Below are 17,027 nucleotides of genomic sequence, written 5' to 3'. Positions count from 1 at the left end.
GGCCAAAGCAGGAAGGTGGAAGGTAGAAGGCAGTATTTGGCCACGTGCATGTGCCCAGGGCCATTTTGGGTTTGGGTTCACCCACTTTACACATATTTCAAAATTGAGCCGTCCAGACTGGCACCAGAGATCAGTTAGAGGCAGAGGAGGTGGCGAAGCTGAAAGCACAGAAAAACTCTAGCCGGGCGACAGGTCTGAGAGCCACCCAGAGCCAGCATCACTCATTTACCTGCCGCAGACCCGCCACCAGAGATGACTCCAAGCCTCTGGCCTACAGCTTGGAGGGGATTAGTGGGAGCTTCAAGGTGACTTCCAAGGAGGCAGTCTCCAGGCGTACCCGGTTCTGCCCCAAGCACACATGGGTCCCCCCAAAGAGCAAGGCTGTTCCTGAAATTTTTTTTTTTTCAACATCACTCATAACGCAAGCAGACTCTGGAGTCTGGCTACCTGGGTTCAAATCCCTTCTTCTCCATTTACCAGCTATGTGACCTTGGGCAAGCCACTTAACTTCTCGGGGCCCAGCTTCGTCATTTGCAACTGGGTACATATTAGAATAATCTCAAAGGCTGGCTGAGAGGGTTCAATTCACTCACTAAGTGATCATGTTACTGCACCTCTCTCTTTCTCATACTTACCTTTCCATTAATATCAACGATGTGTGAGGGATAATTTAACATAACTCTACTTTAAGATGTATACCAAGCACTGTAGTAGGTGTTGAGGATCCCGTAGAGGGTGACGAGTATGCTATTAGCTAGCATTTACCAAGCACCTACCCTATGCCAAAGTTCTAAATACTCGACATATATTACTTCACTCGCAAATGTTATTGTCTTCATGAAGGTAACAATTCAAAAAATTGTCTTGATTTTATTTATTTATTTATTTATTTATTTTGAGGGAGAGGGTGTGTGTGCATGCATATGTACACGTGAGCAGAGGAGGGGCAGAGAGGGGCGGGGCGGAGAGAGAGAATCCTAAGCAGTCTCCGTGTAGTCAGCACAGAGCCTGATGCAAGGCTCGATCTCACAGACCAAATTGTGAGGTCATGACCTGAGCCAAAATCAAGAGTTGGACGCTTAACCGACTGAGCCCCACAAGCGCCCCACAATTTAAACGTTTTTGAAGTTTTTAAAAAAAAAATGTATTAAAGGAATCACGACACCCAACATGGGGCTCAAACTCACAACCCCAAGATCAAGAGTTTCGTGCTTTTCCAACTGAGCCAGCCAGGTGCCCCCAGGAAGCTACCAATTTACGTAATAATAAAATTGTATATCGACAACTTTACATGCGATACATAATGTCACCCTCACAAGAACCCCATGAGGGAGATGTTGCTCTAGTTCCGCAGATGAGGAGATCAAGATTGAGAAAGGCCTAGCGGATTGGAAATAACGGGACTTCGATTCAAATCCTGCTCTATGGCTCAAAGCCCATGGAGTCCCTACCACGCCATGCCACTACCTCTGCATTGCCAAATATTCCCAAATGCATTGTCGTGCCTGTAGAAATGCAGGTCTTCTGTCCAGAGTATGTGCTCCCGTGTGGCTGGATGTCCGGGCCTGGAGGCAGTTCTACAGATGCTTATGATAATAAGTAGAGGGGGTCTGTGTAACTCTATTTCTGCTTCTTCTACCTGAAGGAAGACCATTTATGTGACGTTGAGGATTGTGCAGTTAAGCGCAGCCGTGGTCTGATGATGGCTCAGTGAAACCATGCGTGTGGGTATGGCGGTACCTCTGCTCAGCTGATTGTGGGTCCGTGTGGTTTGGTTTGTATCGGTTTGAGGGGCTCTTCTGATTCCCTCCTAAGAGGAAGGGAAAGAGGTGCTAGGAGCCGGGAGCTGGTGGCCTGCTACCCGGACCCGTCCGGTTGGGGGCATCTACTGTGCCTGGGCCTTGCCTGCTGGCTCCGGTGCCTGGTGCTGGGTTTCAGGCCAAAAGATGGAGAAGCTCATTTCCCCTTAAACACCGCAGATTAAAGGCCCGCAGTGGGCACGGGCGGGAGGGCGCCGTGTCGCTCACGTTACAAATCAATTCATTACCGGCACTCGCAGTCGCCTCCGATCTTCAAGGATCGGGGGTTTGATGAAGAGGGTTCATTTCAAGAAATAAACCTTTTAAATTAACCACGAGATGAGGGAAATTTCTTTATTTAAAAAATGCTCAGGCCCTGCTGGCTTTGTTTTCTCTCTCTTATTAGCGCCGTTATTAATAATCCCACCCTTTCTCTCCAGGGGATGGTCCACCCTGCCTGCGGAGGCAGAGTGAGCCACTCAGACGTGGGGACAGGCCCCCAGCCCTGGGCTCCTCTGGCCAGGCCTGTCTGCTCCATCAGGCCTCCAAGGTCCAAAAATGGACCCCACCCAGGCTCCTACGCCCCAGGTAGATTCTCAGGCAGATGGCCATGAACCTGCTGTGTGACCTTGGGCATGTCACCCGACCTCTTTTTTCTCAACAGCAAAATGAACATAGAATCACCACTTTCTACAACTGCACCTTAAAGTTAGGAGTTCAGGCCTCGCATGTTGTCAGTGAGAAATCGGACCCCGAGAGGCAAAATGAGTCATCCAAAGGCACACAAGATCTTCACAGCAGAGGTGGTTTTGACATCAGCCTAATTCTTGGTCTCGTTTTCTACCTGGAGACATGCGTTCGGATTTGGGATCTAAAAATCGCAAAGCCCCTTGGTACACATGATCTCCCTGGATGTGTACTAGTAATTTGTCAGCTGTATCTTACCATCCCTGTTTTACAGATGAGGAGGTTGAGGGGCTCTGGGAATGTCCCAATCAGAGTTTCAACGGGAAACATAAGAAGTATACTCTGTTGGTTCATCTGAGGAGAGTTTAATAAAACAACTTTTTACAAAAGTAGGGGCGAGGATTAGAAAAAGTGGAAGTAGTGATGCAGTGTCACAGGGCCGGTAACAGCGGGAAGCCATGCCCAACCCGGGTGACCAGAACCAGGAGGGAGGGCCGCAGGGAGAGGCAGCAGCAGCAGCCAGCACAGAAGGGATTCAAGGAGTAAACTCCAATTCCCTCTCATCTCTCGCTGGCGCCCCCTTTTGGTCAAACCCAAGGGAGCCTGCAGATGCGGATTGTAGGCCAGCCTCCCAAGTCCACAACAGGGTGGAGAAGGGTGGACACCCAGCATGGGGGCCGGAGAGGGGACTTGCCAGTAAATGGCAGAGGAGATGACCTCAGGTCTTCTTAGTCCAAAGCCACAGTCTTTTCCGCCACCCTGCTCTGCCCCAGCGATACCCGGCCCCTGTCTCAAAGTTGTTTGGCACAACCCAAAGGAAATGCTGGGCCTGGAGGTATAGCCAAGCATGAGGAATGGCTGTCCCTTCCTGTGGCCACTCTAGGAAGAACCAAATACTGGCATCATGTGATGGCAGGTGATATACCATCTTGTCTCCCGTGGAGCTTGTTTGCATTGGAACAGGGGCCTTCCGGAAACCAAAGGCTTTCACCTAGCAGGGAAGCCCATGGGAAGATCTTGGGCTCCCTTCCACGGAACCACACTGCAAAGGTCTGCCCTAAGAGTCTGCACACCACAGAGCTTGCACAGGGGTCAGTAGAGTAGATGCCATACACGCACATGTACACACACAAACACACACTGGCAAAGAGAAAATTGGGGCCCACGTATGACATCGCCCACCACTTCTTTTGGGGCTTACTCCCCACTGGTGTAGGATGTGTTAGGGCATCCCAGGGAAACCCAGATTAGAGCCCCGCTTTCCTTGCCACTTCGCAAAAATGAAAGCGAGGCTGACAGATTAAGGTTGTAGGGAAAATCAAGACAATGGGACCTGGAGGGATGTAGAGCTCAGAGCTCTGGAGCACTGAGTGACTGGAGGACACCAGGGAATCTGGGAGGAGGGAGAGAGGGGGCTGGATAAGGTGGGGCACAACCACACTGTTTAACCCCTACTTTCCAGGTCCCATCCAACTGGTATTTACAGAGCCATTTCTACGGTGGGGCTCTGTCTTTCTCCTTAGAATGGGGGCTTCCCAAGGCCAAGATCATGTTTTTCACGACTAGGCATGTTTGGGGGTGGGGCTTAACTCATCCTCTGTGTCGCCTCCTAAATGCAGCCCAGAGCTCCGATCTTAGGTGGGAGTTTCAGCTCAGCAAGACCTCCCCATCGAGAAATACAAACCCAGGCACACTCACCCTTTCCCAGCCCCCTGCCACCTGCACCCCTGCGGACTGGGAGAAGGAAGGAGAGGAGGAGAAAAAGGCCTTCCCAGTCTAGGCGTTAGACCTGCCCAGGTGTGTGGGGGGGACCAGCTCACCATCTCATTAATGTGGAATTGTTTTTAGGTTAATAATCTTGCGTTAATTTTCCCTTAAAATATTGTCTTTGACCGTTAAATGCTCACACTGTTATAAAAAGAACGTAATAAATGATCTTGAAGCAAATTCTCCTGCCAAATGTCATAATTTATTTGCATAATTAGCTCTTAATTTTAATTCAATATGCAAATCCATGCTTCCTTTCCATTGCAGCCGCCTGTTTCCCAGCCGGGCGGCCATGAATTTACTGTGTAGCTCTCTCCACGGCTGTCAGAGGCGGGGGTGGGGAGGCAGGCGCCTTCTGGGGCTGGTGCCTGAGGGAGGGGTTCAGACACACAGACTCAGATGGACAGGCCCATGGGCCCCTGCCACATAGGTACAAACGCCCACAGATGGACCTGTGTGGACGCCAGCATACCAACATGTGGATGGACACGTGTACAGATGCACTGACACATTAACACATATCACAGGCAGAGCCCCAGAGGTGAAGGCATACGAGCCCAGACTCGTAGGCTGACGCATTTAGAAATCCACGGGCGCCCACTGAGACACATTACACAGGTAGAAACACTGCCATGCAAGAACACATGAACACAGACTCCCATGAAGTCCCCTGGCTTCGTGGGCCCAGACGCATGCGCTGACATTCAGAGACTTGGGCACAACCTGATATATACCTGCAAATGCAAACACCCCAAGACACGGTGCGCCAGCGAGCAGAAGTTCATGGGCACAGACAACGCTCACAATCGAGAGATCCACGGGCCTACACGCAGATGTGCAGAGCCATGCTTGGTGAGGCCCACACAGTTGTGAGACCACAAATCTTTATGTGCACACGCATAACAAGTCGCACTCTCAGAGACAGAAATTTGACAACCCCACAGAAAAGCCGAGATGTGATGTGGACACCCCTGCACATATAGGATTTGGCCTTCGAGTCTCCATGGCAGGATTTTTGAGGCACTGTAGGGCTCGTGGAAAGAGCACCGAGCTTAGGGTCAAGAGACCACATTCTAGTACCAGTGCCACCTCCCAGTTGCTGGGAGACCCTAAGCAAGTCATGTTACTTTTTAAAAATAACAGCTTTATCAAGATATAATTCGCATATCATGCAATTCATCTATCTAAAGTGTTCAAGTCAATGGTTTTTAGTAGATCTATAGGGTCGTGCAACCATCACCGTAAGCCATTTAAGATTTTTTGGAAAATGTTTCTTTATTTTTGAGACAGAGACAGAGAGAGAGAGTGGAGGGGCAAAGAGAGAGGGAGACAGGCTCTGAAGCAGCAGAGCCCAACGTGGGGCTGAAACCCACAAAACCATGAGATTGTGACCCGAGCCGAAGTGAGACGCTTAATCAAACCAGCACCCCTCACTGTGAGACATTTTAGGACATTTGAACCATCTCCCCCCAACCCCATACCCATTGGCAGTCTCTCATCTTCCCCCAATACTCCCCACCCTCAGATCTAAGCAACTCTTAATCTATTTTCTTTTTCTGTATATTTGCTGACTCTGGACACGTTGTGTAAAGGAACTAAAAGAATGCATGGTGTTTGGGGTTTTTTGGTGATTGGCTTCTTTTACTTAACATAGAGTCTTCAATATTCACCCATGTTGTGACATGAATCAGTACTTCATTACTTTTCATGACCAAATAATATCCCATTGTATGGATATACTACATTTTATTTACGTATTCACCAGTTGATGGACATTTGGGTTCTTTCCACTTTGGGGCCATTATGAAAAATACTGCTCCAACCATTGTTGTACAAGTTTTTGTGTAGGCCCACGTTTTCATTTCTCTTGAGGAGGACTTCATCTTCCCAGAGTTTGGCTCTCCCACCTATAAAACGAGAGGGAATTCATTCCATTAGAATCGCAAGGCTGTCCAGGTGTACTTGTTTATGATTAATACGGAGTTCTCCAGCTGAGACTATGGTTCTCCTCATGTAACCAGACCCACACACACTCACACACACAATTACCAACACGGCCATCAGACACATAACATAGCCACAAAGGCACAGGTGCACCCAAGGCAGCCTAGACCCCTTCAGGGACTTGGTCCTGAGTTTGGGGCCTAGAGAAAAAAACAGAAATGCAGTCAGAGAGATTGTGATAGCCACAGGGAACATTGTCCTGACTCAAGGAGGGTCCTTTCATGGTGAAGGGGGTAAAGTATGGCACTGGGGAGGAAGGGGTTTAGCCAACATGGTGGGCGAAAAGGCAGGGTGAAAGGGTGAGGTTAGCGATGGGTGACTGAGTGAGGATCCACTCTGAAGACCAGGACACTTGGGTGCCACTTCCCCAGCTGTTTCTGCCTTCTCCTCTCCCCACCCATGTTACCCTTTGTCTCCTTGTTCCTTCTCCCAGAGGTAACGTGACTCTTCCCCCCTCCCCAACAAGCTAAGGAGACAAAGGGGATCCTTTTCCAGGATAATTAAGCTTCAAAGTCAGCAGCTCCTCCCAGGAAACTGATCAGGTTTGCCCTGAGAGAGCCCTTTAGTGCGGGAGGGATGGCGAAGGGAGGGGAGACAGGGACAGACAGACAAGACCAGGAGACAGGAAAGTGAACTCGGACACCACTGAGCTGACACTGATTCTTATGACCTTGCACTGTCTGTCAGGAAAGTTTGATCTTTAATTCTCCTTCTTAGGAGAGGGATTTATGGAGTTGTGACCCGATTAGCTACAGACCCCAAAACACTGTCTCCCCACAATCACAGAAGTCCTGGGTATGGATGAGTGAAAATATCTGAGTGTGCGTGTATCCATGTGTGGATGCCCACCGATATTATGGACGTGTGTTTATGGAGCTGTTGTGTATCAGTGTGTAAGTGTGTGAGCGCCTGTCTGTCCCCAACCCTCTCGGCCCCCACCCCCACCCATGCCCCCTGCAGAAGGCTCACTGTGCGGCCTCAGCGGAGTTTCTAACCTGGAGTGATCGCTTTCCTGATTTGCCACTTTAGTACTCTTGTTAATGAATTTTTAATCTTCTTAATGACATTAAACACGGAAAGTAATTAAGGAAAACAAGTTTGAAACTGCTGACTTCAACCCTTTATTCACAACTATTTAATGTAGAATTAATTTGATTTTGCCCATTATTCAAATGAACGCGCTACCTTCTCCTCGGCCCCAGGCCTGTCCCCTTGCCCCCTCCCCACATGCCCAGGGACCCCCTCTCTCACCGCCACCCAGTTATCACTGACCCTAGTGGGTGATGGTTTCCGTGTGACATGTCTGTGCTTGGGGCCTGGGTGTGAGGCCTGAGCCCAACTCCTGGAGGGTAAGGATCAAAGAACGGCCTCTCTGGGTTGGGAGACAGCACAAGGAAGGTGGGGGTGGGGCTGAAGATCTGAGGCTGGAATGATGTAGACTCTTCCATCTCGGATTTCCCACCTAGACGCTCATTATCAGCCCTAGGTCCCACCTATGCACTCAAATGCTTGGTTGTTGGGGACATTCAGATCACAGGGATTTGGTATTAGACTATTTAAATCTATAGACCTCAAGATAGTCAGGTATCTGGAGGCTCAAATGCTGAGGTCCCATGAAGTCCAATTTCAGACCATTTTTCAAAATTTCACTTTTATAATTTCAGAGAAAAAGCTTCTCTCCCTAAACCCTGAGCCTTGGGCCACTATCTGGGTAAGGCTAAAATGGGCAGGTCATAGCTGTTTGAAACTGGTCCTGGGTGGAGAAACCAGGCCCCAAGCAGTCAGCCAGTCCAAGCCTAAGTGGGTTTTGGCCTCCACCTTCTGGAAGGGGTCTTTTCTTTCTTTCTTTTATTTTTTTAAAATGTTTATTTTTTGAGAAGTGGGGGGAGGGGCAGAGAAAGAGGGAGACACAGAATCCAAAGCAGGCTCCAGGTTCCAAGCTGTCGGCACAGAGCCCGATGCGGGGCTTGAACTCACGAACTGTGAGATCATGACCTGAGCCGAAGTCAGCCAACTGAGCCACCCAGGCGCCCCCTGGAAAGGATCCTTAAGGGGACTCTGACCCTTGGATGAGAGGAAAGACAGGGTCCATATGAACCCTGGGGGCACTCAGGTCCTGGGCTTCAATGTCCTCACAGCTGGGGGTAGCTGGGCTAAGGCTATAGTAGGTCACCCCCCCAGCCTCCTGACTCCTGCCCCCAAAAGGCCACCTCCTTTACCCTTGGGTCCCAGATATTGTTTTGTGTGTGTGTCATACCTGTATAGTGGTGAGAAAGGAAGGTTTGGGGTGGACACAACCCTAGGAGGCAGTTGAGGGAGGGGAAAAATCTCAGCATGTGCCCTTAGGCAGATATGCCATAAATCCTGGCTCTGGACCTCCTCTGGACTTTGGATAAGCTCTGACCTCTCCTCTCCTCCTCTCTGAAGTGGGGAGACCGACTCTTACCTCAAGTTGTTACAAAGATTCAGTGAGATGTCATGGTGACCTTACCATTAGCTCCTGGCAGTTCCAAAAACATGCCAGAGAAGGAAAACTGAGGGGTTCAGGGGCTAGGAACGAAAAGAGGGTCTTAGGAAGCCATGGATTTGCCCAGATATACTGAGGGTAGAGAGGGGAGCTAGCATCTGGGAGCTTCCTCCCTTTTATCCCTTCAACAACACTGGAATTTTTCCTTGGCTTCATTCCCCTGAGTTATATCACCAAGGGGGGCTTTCTCTCTTCCCCCCTCTCCCTTACCCCTTCCTCTTGCCTCTTCTCTCCAAACAAGCCTCCCCCAAGCCACTCCACTCATCTCAGCTCCTGGGAGCAACCAGTCCTCCCACCCCCACCCACCCCCCCCCCCGCCCCCCATCACTGCACTGAGCCATGACTGGGCCTGAGCTGAGGCGGGAGTCTCGCGCCCCTTCCTCCCATTCCAGGGACTTTATGGGCTGAGACGCTGCCGGCTTGCTCACTTCTCCCTCTCTCCTGCGTCTCTCTCCATCATTCTCCATGTTTCTTTCCCCCTCTTTCTTTCCTCCCTTGCCGTGGCCGGCCTTTCTCTCATCTGTCTGTCTCTCCCTATCTCTGTGTGTTTCCACCTCTCTCAGTTCTCTTTCTTCAGAGACCAGGGATTCTAGAACATTTCCAGCTACAACTGTCCAGGGCACACTCTCAAGAAAGGAAAGCTGACCGGGATACTGGGAGGACCCCACCTCGAGTGTGCCCCACTTCCCCTTCTTGCTGACATCCTACGAAGGACCAGGAGGAAGAGGACCTGATCAATGTAGCACACTCACACCACCCTCCCACACCTCCTCCCCACCCCGACCCTCTCACACTCAAAACCCTCTCACAAAGACCCACACACTCTCTCACACCCACACGACAAACTTGCACCTCACTCACACACAGACACAAGTGTGAGCAGGCACAGATACACACGGACGCAGATGCACACTCGCACACAGAGCCCCCCCCCCCACAGATGCGTATGCGCACACACACATACACACGCAGAGATCCCACAGGCGCCCAAAAGCACAGGGCAATGATTAATGTCCCCTCAGAAAAAGAAATTATATCGAATAAATTAAACTACTGTGGCAGCAAATTGAAAAATAAGGATGTAAATGAGGTTTGAATACTTAATATCGAAGACAAGGGGGGGGGAACAAAAAGGGATCGCTGGGTCCCCTGAGAGGGGAAGAGGATGTTCCCTCCTGCTCCCCGGTTCATATCTGGCTCCTGTCCAGAGACCTCAGAGCTGGGGGCTGGGGTAGTATGGGGCTTCAGTCAGCACTGGGGACCCTCTCTTTGGTGGCCATGGCAGAGAGTCCCAGAGCCCCTAGAAAGACCCAGAGAGGGAGGATGAGGAAGAGGTGATGTAACCACCTGGTAGCATGTCATATCTCACCCCTGACAGACCCCAACACACAAGTGGGTACTTGCTTCCAGACCCAACACATGCTCCTTTGAAGGTCCACCCTGGCTTACTTGAGCTCACGACTCATCTCCCCCCAGATCCCCACACACCTCAAGACACCCAAACACATTTGATCACATATGCTTGCTCAGCCCTCAACTCAATGTCAAAGCTGCACACGTTCTCCGAACTCGCCTGCCTCATCGCCACCCCCAATATGTCCTAAACCCGCTTTGCACCCTGACCACACCACAGGCATTCTTCCCCCCCAAAAGCCCAGTGCCCACTGGGCACAGTCCTACCCACACCAAACACCCCAAACACACATCTGCACATACATGGGTTCACACACACAAACATAAACTCTTTCCTTGGAGCACATCGTGACATACTCCTGTCACACACACACACACACACACACACACACCTCTCTCTCTCTCTCTCTCTCTCTCTCTCTCACACACACACACACACCTCTCTCTCTCTCTCTCTCTCTCTCTCTCTCTCTCACACACACACACACACACACACACACACACACACACGGATGGTAATACCATCCCTGAGCCCCAACCCCTCAGAAATTGTGGGAAGGAGAGAGGCAGGGTTGGAAGAGCCTTCTCTTTCTCCCTAGGCTTTAAGGGAGTCCTCCGTGTATACACACACACACACACACACACACACACACACACCCCGGAGCACTTCCAGCCAGCCTCCATCTTTCCATTTCTCTCTGCCTCCCTCTCTGGCGCTGTCTCAGTTTCCCTCACTTTGCCTGTCAAGTGCTTTTTCCCTGTCGCCTTTGTCTCGGACACCCCAATATGTCCTGCCCCCCTCCTCCCCGTCGGTCGCCAGGCCCTGAGCCGCCACCCGCACCCCCACCCTGCGGCACCCCCGCCCCTCCCCCTCCTCCGCGGCTCTCGCTGTCGTCTCTGTTCATATATATTTAGTATTTATTTACAAGGCTGGGTTTTTTCCCTGGGCGGGAAGCCAGCCGTGCACAGAAATCCTTAAGATGCTATAAAGCTGGTGAGGTATAAAATGGAAAGTGGTTAGTGCGCTGTTTGGAGATATCTCACCGGCGGCCGGGGGCCCGCGCCGCCCAGCCGCCCGCTGTAAATCTCCCGGAGTTTAGCGCGCTTGTTTGTATCAGGCCGCGAGGGGAGGGACCGGCCGCCGGGGCGGGGGGCCGGCGGGAGGGGGCGCCCCCCAGCGCCGGGGACCCCTCGGGAGAGGGCGCTCCCTCTTGCAATGGAGGTGGGTGAAGGGGGGCTGGGAAGCCGCCTTTTGGGAAACAGAGGCTCCTCGGCTGTGCCTCTTCTGAACTCCGCCTAATCTCACAGGGGGACGGAGAGAAAACGTGGGGCCCAGAGCTCCCCCCACCCCGCCCCAACCCCAGCGCGCGCGGGACGGAGACCCCACAATACCCCCCACCACCTGTGAGCCTCCTCCCCAGGAGCTTCACTTCCCCGCCCCTTCTCCGAGGGCCTGTGGTCTGTGGTCTGGGGAGGGAGCAGATGACCCCCATCCCCTGCCAGGAAGAGTTTGGGGCAGGAGACCAAGGTTCCTCCCTGCAGAGCTAGGGCCTCTCACACTTTATTTCACTCCCCTGAGCAGCAGTTGCCTCTCCCTTGCAGGGTCCTGATAGCTCCTACCCCAAGGGCTGAAGGGAAGATGAAATGAATCAATGCAGCTGAAGGATTTAGCACCGTGCCTGGTACATAGTAGATGCTCAGTGAATGCCGACTGTGTGATTTGTGCCAATCTGCCCAGCACTTTGTTCATCCGTGTGTTTAGCTAGTTGCTCATTTACTCATTTATTTTGTCAACTATTCACAGCACCCATCCACCCATCCATTCAGCAGCTTCAAGCTGTGTGGTTCTGGCCTCTGTGGTGGAGAATTCTGCAGAAGGCAACAGACCTCCCAGGGGAGCTCCAGTTGGGATGGGGCACTAAGATCTACACCAAGAGGGTAAAAGAGCCACTTCTGGATTAAGTAGCATTTCAGGGCAGCTTGGAGGAAAGGGCTCACCCCACCCATCAGCATGACATCCCTGTCCGCAGTCCCTGGTGGAGCCCTTTGACTTCCTGTGGCCTGAAAGTCCCAGGAGGAGTGAAGGAGCAACTAGACTGTGAACTTCCAGAGGGCAGGCCTCATCCCCCACCCGTCCTGCCCCCAACCCCAGCAGAGCCTGGAGCCAGCTCTCAAGAGCTGTCAGTAAGTGCCCTTTGATTGATGAGTTGGGAAGGCTGAACTCTGCCACACTCCTCTCTCTCTTTAGAGCGGTGACACACCTGTCATATAACCTGCACACGCATGTCCCAGCTCACCTGGACACATGTCAGGAGGGCCAGGAGTAATGACTGGGAAATTTTAGGTGGTCACTGCCCAGAAATGGAGGCTCAGAAGAGCCAAGTCTGTGTCACACAGTCATGTCCAAGCCAGTCTTTCTGTATTGGTTCATTCATTCCATCATTCATTCACTCATTCATTTATTTATTCAACAGGCGTTTACTGAGCCTCCTGGGCCAGGGGCTGAGGACGATTCAAATGAACGTTACTTACGCCTGGCTCTCAAGAGGTTTATAGTCCAGGACAGCTGTAGGGCAAACATTCTAGTAATGACTATTGGGAAAATAAGAGCCAAGAAAGCTGTAGAGGACTAGAAATTTCACAGGGAAGAGAAACCACTGCTGGTGGTGGTGGTGAACAACAACAACAACAACAACAACAACAACAACAAAACCAGCAGGCACCTTGCTAAGCAATTTATAGGGAGTATTCAGAAGATGGCTTTACTTGAATCAGGTCTTGCAGAAAATTAGGATATTGATGGGCAGAGATAAGCTGGGTGTTGGGCAGTGATACCATCCCAGAAGGACAGCATCGCAGGCAGAAGAAGAGAATGGACCAGCCCACAGAGGTGGGAAGTTGCTGGGTGGGGAGTGTGCAAGGGAACCACTCAGAGTCCAATTTGGCTGGCAAGTATGAGCATGAAGGAGAGTAATGGGAAGTCTTGGAGAGAGGGGGAGGAAGGGGCCAGGTCACAAAGGGCCATGAATATAGGAGTCAGGAGTTTGTACTTTATTTAGTATGCAGTGGGGAACCATTGAAGGTTTTTGAGCAGGAGAGTGGCACGATCAGAGCTGTGCTTTAGGAAAATGAATCTGGCAGCAGTGTGTAGAACAATCGGAGACATGGAACTCAGAGGCAGAGAGCCCCGCTGGGAGAAAGAAGCCACACTTGGAGACTTGGTGCATGGCTTGCACTCAACAGGGTTTGTTGGTTGAAGTGAAGAGGCTTGGGAGAGCTGTGACAAGGGCCTTCCTGGAGACAGTGGTGATGGCGAGGCAAAGATGGGTACCAAAGAAATAAGGAAGCATCTCTGAATTTGTACCCTAATTGAAAGTAGAGATGAGGACGGCAGGGGACTAGGGGCTCCAAGGCTTCTGTGAGGGTAAGTGGGTGGGCAACAGGGCTACCAACAAAGTGGGGAGTCACATGCTGTTGCTGGCTTTAGGAGAGGCATGCAGGCTGCTTTTTGAGTATGAGCCTTGCGCTGCCCGGGTTGTGGGCTTGGATCTCAAGAGAAGCTTGGGGGTTAGAGATCAGTGCTCCCATTACCTGCCCGGGGGTGACAGCTGCAAGTTCCCAAGTGACTAAGATCTCCTGAGAGACTGGAGAGAACAGTGGAGAGCTTTGCACTGTGGCTACATTTGGGAGAGACTGTAGGGGAAGAAAGAGACAGAGAAGGAGGGTTAGAGACGCCGGAGGAGAGTGCAGTGGACAAGGCAGCCAGGAGATGAGTAGTTCTCCTCGAGTGACTGGTATTCCAAGGCTTCCCAGGGGATGGGGCCTGAGAATCAGAAGTGGGGCCTGGTGGTCAAGAGGTTGGACGGGAGGCCGGGAGCAACCTTGTCGGGGGAGAAGTGAGGCTGGAGGGTGCTCCTGGGAGCAAGGGCTACTCCGGGGCACAGCATGCAGGGTAGTCTATCACCTGCCCACTGCTCACACCAAGCCCCCAGATTTGAGGTTTCACCAGAGGCCCTCTTGTCCCTCTCCTGGATGGAGCAAAAGTGGGAGTCAATGGGCAGGAAAGTGGGAGCCACTGGGACCAAATGCCCCCTGACTTGGGATTTCTGAGACCCTTAGATCTCAGCATACTCAGGGGTTTCTAAGGTTCATGCTGTTTACTTGGCTACAAACCACACAGCCATGCTCTTCTTTTTGATGTAGGTGACACCCTCGTCGGGTCATCCCCTGGACAGGGTTGACCACCCTCTTCCTTGGCACTAGAGCGCACTCTGTTCCACAGCTGGCTACCTCTATCTTGGGCCATACCCCAGCACCCGGGCCAGCGATGCCCAGGTCCCCCAGCATCCCCGGAACCGTGGGGTTTAGGAAGTAGAGGGGACAGGACCCAGAACCTCATTTCCCATTTAGGAGGAGCAAAGCATGGGAGGTGGTGTGGGCCCCCACCCTCCCGGAGGGGACCCGCAGTCCTAAATGCCCCCGCGCCTTCTCCATATTGTGGGAAAAGCTGCTGCATCCATCACTGTCAGGCGCCGAGTTTGAATAAATTTGAATGCACTGAGCCGTGGGCTGCAGTTTCTATAATATCACTTTCCAGTTTGAATATTTCACTTACTTTTTTTTTTTGAATTTCTTTTTATCCAACAGTTTCTCCTCCTTTTCATCTCCCCCCGCTGCAGCCGAGCTCTGGATGTAGAGAGAGGACAGTGCCTTGAGGGTGTCTGAGATGGGAAGAGACTAGGCCTTTAGTAGCTTTGGCATCTCTGTCCTCCCGCCCGCCACCCTCACCCAACACATGTGCTCCCTGGGCCAGGAGCTCCATCTCCCCACTATTTGTATAGATGGAGAAACAGTAGTTGGAGCATGAGCCACCCTTGAACTCCCACCCTTCTCTATGGGCAGACCAAGTGTGCCAGCGTTCTGCTTCCTCCCTACAGGGACCTTAACCCCTCACCTACTGACCCTCCATCATATGCAGGTGTGTGTGTGTGTGCACGTGCGTGCACGCGCGCGCACACACACACACACACACACACACACACACTCCCTCAGATATATTAACTTGTACCTAAACGCTAATGGTAGCTTGCAATTTCCCACTAGGAAGCTTGCTCCTAAGTCCCTCCGGCCACTGTCCTGCCTTCCCCTATAAATGAGGACCCCTGGCTATGGATTCCTTCTCCATCTCCCTGTATCTCTTCACTCTCCATCCATCAGTGTGGTGTCAGTACAGCCATGCCTCCGGATAGGGGCTGCTGGGAGGGAGAAAGGAATAGAGTCCTGGCAATGCATTCCAGAGAACCGTCTCCCAACAAGCCCCATGATTTGCTGGACTATGGTTAGTGCCATCCCCACTCCTTGCCCACAGCTCAGGGACCAGGAAGAACTGAGGTGCAAGGAGGGAAAGAGACCATCCTCAAATAAAATGAGTCAGGATTGCATTCAAGCTTGGGTCCAGATAGGGATGGGGAAGTGAGCAGATTGAGAAGGGTATTCTGGGGACCCTCTGAGTCTGTATTTTTCTATGGCAGCATCTGGTCACACTGCCCCTTGGACCGTACATAAGGTACCCTGGCTACATAGATAATCTCGAGAGGGCAGTGACCATCCAGGAGGCCCAGTGATACTGACATCAATGAGGACATTCTGCTTTATGGGGCACACTAAGTGGCTAGAGGGCCACTGAGTGCTCCAACCATCTAAAAAGGACCCACATTGGCCATCTCCCATGGAAACATTATTCATAGAGCACATGCTCCTCTTTCCTGCCAGAAATGGCACTTCCTTTGGCTACTAATAGTCCCCCAACTATGCCTACATCTGTCACATAGTAGGTATGTATTGGGGGTTATGTATGAGGGGAAGCAGGAAGCAGAAAGCTTCCGTGAATCTCTGACTTCTGGAGGCAATGCACAGCTCCCCACTCTGTGCCTGATCCTGTGTGCTTACAGTTAGTGGAAAAGGCAGGATACAGGGAAGAAATGGTCAGACTTTGGGAGCACAAGATGTGACTGGGGAGGTGAAATTATCATTCAGAGTAATATTTATTTCTACTTTACATTTTGCTATGCTCAAAAAGGGTTTGAGCAGATTTAGGACACACACACACACACACACACACACACACACACCAAAACAGTTTAGAAAAAGAGAGAGGACAACTGGAAATCATCTGAAGGCAGGAGAAAGATAAATGGAGCGGGGTCTTGTGGGAGGAGTGTCGGCAGTCAGCGCGGCCATCGCCAGATGGGGGCCTGTGTTGTAATTGTCCACCTCTCGAGGAGCTCACCTGTGTGGGTTCAGGTAGTCAGGGAAGGCTTTCTGGAGGAGGTGGAACCAGTCCAGGGACTCGACAGATGGCAGAACAAGGCGGATTGGTGGTCCAGCGGCAGGACTGGAGGAAGGAAAGTCGGAGACCAGGAGCTGAACTTGTGGCAAGTGTTGGTCAGGGAGGGGTTGGCAATGGGAGCAGTGAGTTTGAGGGACAGTGAGCAGGTGGCAGAGATACAATATGTCCAGGGGACAGTAAAGAGAGGAGAGTCGCTGTGAGCCATTGATAGGAGGTGGGGTGGTCAGTGTACTGAGAGGATTTAGGAGGTGCCCCAGACTAGCTTGGCCTCACCTCAATATTTCTTAATTCTAATACAGGCCTCTCAGGCCCCTCTTCCTGCAGCCCCTCTCTCCACCCCCATGAGCTGAAACTCAGCACCCAGCAAAGACAGCCCTCACCAATGGAGGGTTGGCTATACCAAACAGCACCCCCTCCCCAGAAGGAGGCACAGACCCCTACGAGGGCGGAAGCCTGAGCCTCCCCTCCCCCAGTGTGCCTG

General features: G+C 51.7%; 1 protein-coding gene across 1 annotated transcript in view; it reads right to left on the bottom strand.

Annotated features, from left to right (window-relative positions):
• Nucleotides 1–5,627: 5,627 nt before the first annotated feature.
• Nucleotides 5,628–17,027, bottom strand: part of HIF1AN (hypoxia inducible factor 1 subunit alpha inhibitor) — a 76,398-nt gene continuing 64,998 nt past the window's right edge. The window contains exon 6 of the mRNA XM_042961022.1: nt 5,628–6,160. Within this exon, the coding sequence (XP_042816956.1) occupies nt 6,133–6,160 (28 nt within the window). The 3' untranslated portion in view covers nt 5,628–6,132. The remainder of the gene's footprint in view (nt 6,161–17,027) is intronic.

This window comes from Panthera tigris, chromosome D2, assembly GCF_018350195.1.
Source record: "Panthera tigris isolate Pti1 chromosome D2, P.tigris_Pti1_mat1.1, whole genome shotgun sequence".
Lineage (NCBI taxonomy): Eukaryota > Metazoa > Chordata > Mammalia > Carnivora > Felidae > Panthera > Panthera tigris.
Note: the sequence above shows the minus strand (reverse complement) of the source record. Positions and strands in the feature narration are given on the sequence as shown.